We start from the raw sequence: 9,782 nt of genomic DNA, 5'->3' as shown, positions 1-9,782 counted from the left end.
AATTACTCTGCAAAAGTCCAGAGGGTTTACTATTACTGGGCTTGTACTGCTGACAGAGCTTACAACTTTTAACATAGCTCCAGACCTCTTTTCTTAAAGATGGCCACCATGCCACTTCCAAGATCTTCAGAAGAGTTTTGAGTTGACCCAAGTGACCAGCTAGTGGATTATCATGGAAATAGTGAAGAAAGTTCTTAGTGAGTTCTTCAGGTACCACAAGCTGATACTTATTCCCTTCACCTTTTAGGGGAACTTTTCTGTACCAAATACCCTGAATATTCTCAAAGGTAATGGCTTGATCTTTGGCAGCACAGCGTGATGGAGTGGATGTTAACTGGAGTAAAGCTTTATCATCTTGTTGAGCTTTTTGTATTTCATCCAGACTGATAGGCAACTCTGATGCAGTTGTTGAAGTGATGGAAAGACAAGGGTTAGGTACTGACTCACCAGCTCTGGACAGAGCGTCAGGTACCAAGTTTACACACCCTTTACGGTGTTGAACTCTAAAGTCAAACTGCTGCAGCCTCAGGGTCCAGTGTGTCAGACGAGAAGAGGTCTTTGGGCAATTAAATGCCCAAGTCAATGCAGAATGATCTGTGAAAACATCAAAAGGCATCCCTTCCAAGAAATGTCTCCACTTTTCTACTGCCCAGACCACCGCCAAACATTCTTTCTCTGATGTACTATAGTTCTTCTCCGCTGGAGACAGAGTGCTTGAAGCATAGGCGATTACTTTCTCCTGGTTGTCACAAGTTTGAGTGAGTACAGCTCCTAGTCCCACATCACTAGCATCTGTGTGTATCTGGAAAGGCTTAGTGGTGTCTGGTTGTGCAAGTATAGGTGCATGTTGTAAGGATTGCTTCAGAGCATTCACACTTGATTGACATTCCTCATTCCAATCCCATCTCACTCCTTTTTTCTTCAACTGATTTAGGGGAGCGGTGATATCAGCAAAATGAGGAATATAGCGATGATACCAACCTGCTAACCCCAAAAACCGTTGGAGGGACTTCAGGTCAGATGGTGTAGGAAAATTCACGACTGCTTGAATCTTCTCTTTGTCCATTTCTATCCCTCTTTCTGTGATCAGGTGTCCAAGGAATTTCAGTTGTCTGGTGAAAAACTGACATTTCTTCATGTTCAGGGTGAGGTTGGCCTGAGTAAGTCTCTCTAATACTTGATGTAAGTGTTTCTTATGTTCTTCTGGGGTTTTTGAATAAATGATGATATCATCGATGTAGACAAAGCATATCTTACCCCTCAACTCTCCCAACACTCTCTCCATTAGTCGTTGGAATGTTGCAGCAGAGTTTTTCAGTCCATATGGCATCGATTTAAAATGGAATAGGCCTTTGGTGGTGATAAAAGCAGTCAACTCTTTGCTTTCCTCTGCCATCTCGACTTGCCAATATCCAGATCTTAAATCCAAGGATGTAAACCAGGTAGCCCCCTCCAATGACTCCAAGATGTCCTGAATTAGAGGCATGGGATAAGCATCAAAGATGGTCTTTTTGTTAAGACGCCTGTAGTCCACACAGAAACGATAAGTTCCATCTTCCTTGGGGACCAGGACCACCGGAGAAGACCATGGTGAGAAAGAAGGCTCAATGATGTTGTTCTCCAGCATTCGATCTACCTCTTCTTCAATAATGCTTTTCTTTAATGGAGATACTCTATAAGCTCTTGATGTTACGGGAGTATGGTCTGTGAGGGTGATTTTGTGTTGATAAATCGATGTATGCCCAAGTTTTTCTGAGGTGGTAATTGGCCATGCAGTAATCAAGTCTCTTACTTCTTCGGGATAACAGATGCTTGGTGTATCAGATAGATAAGCAACTTTTGGCTGATAGTCAGGAGGAACAGCACAGTACAGGTGGAGTGCAGCATGTCTCACTGAGCAGGATGGACTTACAGGCATTTCCTGAGAATAGGGGGGTAAAACAGACATGAAGGGGAAGTACCTACAGTCTTTTCCTCTTCTTATACCATATCTCCCTTGTTCTAAATCCACCACCACTCTGGCGAGCTTCAGAAAGTCAAGTCCAATAATCACTGGAAAAGCCAAGTGGGAATCTCTCATAATGAAGGCTCCTATCTCATATTTTTCTCCATGCCACTCAACACTCATTGACTGATGATCCCTAGAGTGGTGTATGGTTCCATCAGCCATGATGAATTTCTGAGAGGATAAAGTCTTTGATGCTTCAACTCTCTTAAATCTCAGTCTCTTCCACACACTCTCTTGAATTAAAGTAAATGTACTACCTGTGTCCAGGACGGCTGTTATCTCCTGTCCATTCACTTTGATGGTTACTCCCAACAAGAAAGATGTTGGATGATGTTGGGTTATAGTCACACCAGCCAGATGTTTGCAAGAGCCAGCTTCAGATGACTTCTTGGTCTTGTCTCTTTCACCACTACTTTCCACTTTCTTCCAGTACTCCTTTGTCCCCATGCAGTCTTTTTCCACCAGTGCTCCCACTTTCACCAGTTGACTAACAGTATTAACTGTCCCCCTCAAGCATCCTGCAACTCTGGGGTTGATGTTATTCAGAATCCTATTCACCAGTTCTTCTTCTGAAGCATCTGGTTTCCATTTCAGGCATAAAGCACGATAATTGTATGCAAAATCCCTGAGCCGTTGATTGGGCTGCTGTACCATATTTCTTAGTTTTTCTTCTACTTCAGACATATAGTCAGCTGGTAGAAAAGCATCCATTAATGCTCTTTTAAAGAATTCCCAGTCTTTCACCTTTCCCTTTTCAGCCTTCCATCAACTTAAAGCTGGACCTTGCAGGACAGTGCTAAGTGTACCCAATAGCTCCAGATTGGACAATGGTCTCACCTCTAGATAGTCTTCACATTTCTCAATGAAGTTGAATACATCGGCTGTCTCACAGGTTTCACCGAAAGAGTGGAACTCCAGACGTACTGGAGGTCGAGCGAAAAAGGAGGATGAACCAGGTAAAACGTTAGCCTCAGACTGTGTCTGGTGACCTGAGGAATTAGGGGCAGAAACATGGTAAGTAGCATCAAAAGATGGTTTGGTTATAGGTGACTGTGCAGTGGAAAAAAGATCCGAACGTGTAACCTTTGTCTGTATAGTTTGTCTTCTAGAAGGATATGGGGTGCTTGTTGAATAAATTTGTTTAATTTTACTTTCCCATTTTTCATCTCTCCTTAGAAAACAATCAATGACAGCTTTTTCTAATTTCTTCAATGAATCCTCAAAGTGTTCTTGCATACTGTTCAGACGATCATCTAATGCTTGTCTGAAGTTTGTTTCACGATTCACTGTACTCTCAAAAGCTTGGTTAAAGTCATATTCCATATTTTGAACTTTATCAGAAAGAGCCAATAAATCCTCCTTTAACTGAAAAACTTCATCACAAATACCTTGATTACCCACTTCATCAGAAACAACATCAGCAGTTTGATCAGTATCTGATATATACAATGAACTAAGCAGTGATGTCAATGGTTCAGTTGGATTACGTCTAGTTGTAAATTGTTCACCTGTATAATCAGTTCCATTTCCTTCACATGAATCAACAGTGTGTATTACAGGGTTAATTTGTGTTTCTGTACTTTCAACCACATCCACAGTTGTATATGCATCATCCATGATAATATATGAAACTAGAACTAGTGCTAAATATAGAATTTCCCCGTACTGGCCACCACTATGTAACGCTCGTCTTTAAATCAACGGGATACACAAGAATAAAAATTAAAAAATGGTTCAATTCTCTAGTTCACTGTTTTCACAAAAAAAAAAATACAAGGGGGAGATAATGGGCACATGGACACTGCTCAAGGTGACATCTGAAGAAGCCAGAGGAGCACATGGAGTGAGGTGTTTGCCAAATCTACCTTGTATTTTTTTTTTTGATTCGTGGGCAAAGGACAATTGTTTTGCGTGGAATTTTTTGTTCTTTTTAGGACTCATTAGTCTTGCAGACCCACAGTCAAGACTATTCTAGGAGGACCTTTAACGTACAGCAACAAGGCATGGTTCCAATTATCTGGACTCAAACTTTGGGGTGAGCGCGAACCATTTTGCACGTACACATCCACAGACTTTTGCACTTTACACTCACACACACACACACAGGGATTCACCATTTTTTGTATTGTGTTATTGTACGAATGTTGTTTGTTTTTTTTGTTTGAATGTAAGGACATTTTCAGAGATCTGTGTAGTTATAATCCTTAAAGTATTCTTTATCAATCCATGATAAAATTTGAAAACAGGAACTAGAGAATTGAACCATTTTTTTATTTTTATTCTTGTGTATCCCGTTGATTTAAAGACGAGTGTTACAACAGGGAGACCCAGCCGAGGCTCGAACCAGCGACCTTCTTGCTGTGAGGTGACAGCACTACCCACTGCATCGCCCCAATGTGTCATTTATATATATATACTTTCCAAAATGAAAATAAATAAATGAATGATTATATATATATATATATATATATATATATATATATATATATATATATATATATGTATATATATATATATATATATATATATATATATATATATATATGTATATATATATATATATATATATATATATATATATATATATATATATATATATATATATATATATATATATATATATATATATATATATATATATATATATATATATATATATATATATTCCTTTATTCATTTTCTTTTCGGCTTAGTCCCAGCAACTTATCCAGCATATGTTTTACGCAGCAGATGCCCTTTCAGCTGGGAAACATCTATACACTCTGATTCACACACATACACTACGGACAATTTCAGCTTACCCAATTCACCTATACCACATATCTTTGGACTTGTGGAGGAAACCGGAGTGACCTTCTTGCAGTGAGGCGACAGCACTGCCTATTGCGCCACCGCGTCGCCCCATATATATAGAAATTTCTCAACACCACTATCAACAAATAACTTTGCATGATAGAGACCTACTGAGTTCAATTCAGCTTGAAACAGGCTAGCATCTTTACTTTGAGAGGGGAAAAAACTAAAACAGTTCCATTTCAATGGATGTATATGTGATTTTTTTATAATTATTACCTCCTATTTTAATCAATATATATGCTATTAGCCTATTTTAATTATTTATTTGATAATTAAGACTATTTTATTGCAACGCCAAAGTAGGCCTGTCTTATTTTTTATTTGTTGTTGTTGCTGTTATTATTGTTGTAGGCTACATTATCTATTTATTATTTCATTTTCTATTATTTGATGGATTTGAATAGGCTATATAGGATTGGTGTGCAATGAATAGTGTAAAGAACGAGCAACATCTACTCATAGAGGGAAATTTTTATTAAAACTTTATTATGGGAGGTAATTAGGTAAAAGCATGGCTGCTACCATACAAATTCTGCATCTTAAACTAAGTAAGAGAAATTAATATTAAGATTTACACAAAATTTACCCAACCAACTTGTTACTCTCCAATTTTTCTAATATTGAGGAGGGATGTTCCTTTTGTAAAAACAGTGAGAAAAATCTTATATCACGTATTTGTTGAGTGTGCATTCATTTTGAAAATATTCATTTACGAAAGACTCATTTCAAATAATCATTTTTTTCTCATTATTCTGCTAAAGAAATTATTTGTTATTCTAAAAAGGATGATCGCAAAATTTACAATTTTGTTAATTTTATCATATTAAATGGTAAATTCTTTAACCACAAATGCAGACTTACAAAATCCTCCTTATATAAGGTTTTTGTTAACAAACAAAATTATTATTATTTTAATGAAGTCTCTTAAAGCTGTAAAAAAAGTAAAAACCTCTATCTATTGTAAATTATTATGAATCTGTATTTGGCGTCTAATGAAAGTCTTCCATTTTCTTAGTTGTTTGTTTTCCTTTTCTTTGATTTTCTATTATCTTTGGAACTTTTGTTTCTGTTAACTTTTTTTTCTATAACTGTAATTAACTAATGTACAATGTTAAAAAAATAGTGCGTGTGTGTGTTCGATTCGATTAGCCGAAATCCCTGTCCGGAACCCTTGTAAACTATTCGTGTGTTTCACACCGGACTGATTTTCAGTTCCGCTTAAACATTGCCCTTGGGTTTTTTTAGGAGGAGATAGGGAAAATTCAAGGTTTTAACCTCAGAATAAGGCCTGTTTTTCGGGAAAATGGGGCTCGTGCCTGAGGAAGCCAAGGGTTTGCCTCCGCCGGGGATCGTCAACAGAAATTCAGTGTGGCTCGGGCTGTTGGGCTGGGCGAACGCCGTGCTGCACAACAGCGTGAACCGACGACCTGCGCTTAAAGCCGGTGAGAGCACATCCACACCAGTGCAGCCACTGATCTATATAGAATCTATAATAGATCACTGAGCGCAGCTCAATATTTGGGGGACACGAATGTCTTATTGCCTTATAAGCTTTGAAAGTACAGGCAAAATCAAATAAATAACTACCCGTAACTCCTGACGATACGTTGAAACTGAACATTGTCGCAAAGATTGTTCACACAGGACTTTGTAGTTTTGTATTTTGCATAATACAAACCTCAAGGTTTAGATTTCCTTTTTAAACTCTCAAATTTTCAGATCTCACTAAACATCCTGACCGCAGTCAAGTGAGCCACCACATGAGAACAACCGGTCAAGCTAGCCGCCTCATGTATTTTAATGCACTTCTGTTTGAGGAATTACGGTACAGAAGCTAGGGCAGCCAAAACCCTCACAAAGACATATATTTCAGTGGTTATTGGCTAAATGTGTCTGGTAAAAAGAAACAAATGCATTAATTAAAATCAAAAATGTACTTTTTAAAATAAATATGAAAATTTAGAATATTGAATATTTTATTGCAGAGTTTTGGAGTTTTGCAAAAGTCTGCCAAAATAATTTAACACTGATCGAATTCATGCTTTTTTCACTGATAATAGTAATTTCTTTAGAGTTGACATGACGTTTCTGCTAATTTACAAGGTAAAAACATGAAGTCTGCAAAAACACATCTGTTTTTTTTCTACTGCTATTGCTGAGAATTTGCTACCATAGTTGACATGAAATATTCAATTAATTATATTTCAGGATGAACTTGACTCAATTTCCATGCCAAAGTGATTGGCATGTACAGCTGAATATGGCAGGAAAATAAAGGCAAAGTCTGCAAGAATACATTACTGATCATTTCCTGCTTTTTCTACATGCACTAATAAAGTTTCTTCAGAGTTGACGAGACATTTTTAATAAATTCTAATTCAGGATGACCTTGACTCTTTCCATGGGAAATTTCATTGGCATTTACAGCTCAATTTGGCAGAAAAATGAAGATAAAGTTTGAAGAAGTACATTACATCACTGATCCTTTCTTGCCTTTTCTACTGCTGTAACTAAAATTCCTTCAGAGTTGACATTAAATATTCAATGAACTCTGATTCAGGATGACCTTGACTCTTCACATACCAACTTTTATGTAGAATTACAGCTGAATTTGGCAGAAAAATAAAGATAAAGTATGGAGAAGTACATTACATCACTGATCCTTTCTTGCCTTTTCTACTGCTATAACTAAAATTCCGTCAGAGTTGACATGAAATATTCAACAAATTCTCATTTAGGAGGACACTGACTCTTTACATACCAACTTTCATATAGAATTACAGCTGAATTTGGCAGAAAAATGAAGATAAAGTATGGAGAAGTACATTACATCACTGATCATCTTCTGCTTTTTCTACCTGTACTATTAAAATTCTGTTAGAGTTGACAAAAAAAATCCAATCAATTCTAATACAGTATGCCCCTGACTCTCTCCATGCCAACATTCTTAGTGATTTACAGCTGAATTTGGCAGAAAAATTAAGATAAAGTATGTAGTACATTACATCCCTGATCCTTTCTTGCTCTTTCTACTGCTATAACTAAAATTCCTTCTGAGTTGACATGAATTATTCAACAAATTCTCATTTAGGATGACCTTGACTCTTCACATACCAACTTTCATATAGAATTACTGCTGAATTTGGCAGAAAAATGAAGGCAAAGTCTGCAAGAATACATTACATCACTGATCATTTCTTGCTTTTTCTACTGCTATAACTAAAATTCCTTCTGAGTTGACATGAAATATTCAATAAATTCTCATTTAGGATGACCTTGACTCTTTACATACCAACTTTCATATAGAATTACAGCTGAATTTGGCAGAAAAATGAAGGCAAAGTCTGCAAGAATACATTACATCACTGATCATTTCTTGCTTTTTCTACTGCTATAACTAAAATTCCTTCTGAGTTGACATGAAATATTCAATAAATTCTCATTTAGGATGACCTTGACTCTTTATATACCAACTTTCATATAGAATTACAGCTGAATTTGGCAGAAAAATAAAGATAAAGTATAGAGAAGTACATTACATCACTGATCCTTTCTTGCCTTTTCTACTGCTATAACTAAAATTCCTTCAGAGTTGACATGAATTATTCAACAAATTCTCATTTAGGATGACCTTGACTCTTTACATATCAACTTTCATGAAGAATTACTGCTGAATTTGGCAGAAAAATGAAGGCAAAGTCTGCAAAAAATTACATCACTGATCATTTCTTGCTTTTTCTACTGCTATAACTAAAATTCCGTCAGAGTTGACATGAAATATTCAACAAATTCTCATTTAGGATGACCTTGAGTCTTTACATACCAACTTTCATATAGAATTACAGCTGAATTTGGCAGAAAAATGAAGGCAAAGTCTGCAAGAATACATAACATCACTGATCACCTGCTTTTTTCTACTTGTACTATTAAAATTCTGTTAGAGTTGACATGCAGTTTTCAAGAACTTCTAATTCAGGATGACCTTGACTCTATCTATGCCAAAGTTCATTGGGATTACCGCTCAATTTTGCAGAAAAATTAAGATAATGTATGCAATTGTAGAATTGTTCAACTATTTATTCTTCAGAATGACCTTGACTGCCAACATGCATCACTGATCATAAAATAACTTTGTTCTTATGACTTTTCATGCTTTGGCATTAACATGATGTTTTTGATAAATACTGTATTAAAAATAAGATTCTGTCCATTTCAAGTTTCAGACGGGTTTATGGTAAACATTTTATATAAAGTATCTTAAAATACATGACAACACACCTAATTTCATATTCTTCATTCAGTTTCTTTTTGGCTTAGTCCCTTTATTAATCCGGGGTCGCCACAGCGGAATGAACCGCCAACTTATCCAGCACATGTTTTACGCAGCAGATGCCCTTCCAGCTGCAACCCATTACTGGGAAATACCCATACACACCCAATCACACATACACTACGGCCAATTTTGCTTACCCAATTCCCCTATAGCATGTCTTTGGACTTGTGGGGGAAACTGGAGCACCCAGAGGAAACCCACAAAAACACAGGGAGAACATGCAAACTCCACACAGAAATGCCAACTGAGCCAGCCTAGGCTTGAACCAGCGACCTTCTTACTGTGAGATAATCATGCTACCCACTGCGCCACCTAATGCCCTAGTCTACAATCATTTTATTTTTTAATTAAATTTTATGCAATATGACTTACAGGACATGAGTTGGACAAACTAATAGCTTATTTGCTTACATTGGTTTATTTTTTTCTTAGCTTACCTAATTTACATTTTCATATTTTTTTCTATATCGTTAACAAAATAAAAACCACTTACAATAACATTTACTTTTATATAGTCTAGATTCAAATAAGACATATGGCTGTACATTGACATATGATTTATTTATTGTCTAAAAATTACATTTG

General features: G+C 36.4%; 1 protein-coding gene across 1 annotated transcript in view; it reads left to right on the top strand.

The window, feature by feature from the left end:
• The first annotated feature begins 6,056 nt into the window (after positions 1-6,056).
• Positions 6,057-9,782, top strand: part of ndufc2 (NADH:ubiquinone oxidoreductase subunit C2) — a 27,372-nt gene continuing 23,646 nt past the window's right edge. Inside the window, exon 1 of the mRNA XM_056474208.1 lies at positions 6,057-6,306. Within this exon, the coding sequence (XP_056330183.1) occupies positions 6,168-6,306 (139 nt within the window). The 5' untranslated portion in view covers positions 6,057-6,167. The remainder of the gene's footprint in view (positions 6,307-9,782) is intronic.

This window comes from Danio aesculapii, chromosome 15 (genome assembly GCF_903798145.1).
Source record: "Danio aesculapii chromosome 15, fDanAes4.1, whole genome shotgun sequence".
Classification (NCBI taxonomy): Eukaryota; Metazoa; Chordata; class Actinopteri; order Cypriniformes; family Danionidae; genus Danio; species Danio aesculapii.
Note: the sequence above shows the minus strand (reverse complement) of the source record. Positions and strands in the feature narration are given on the sequence as shown.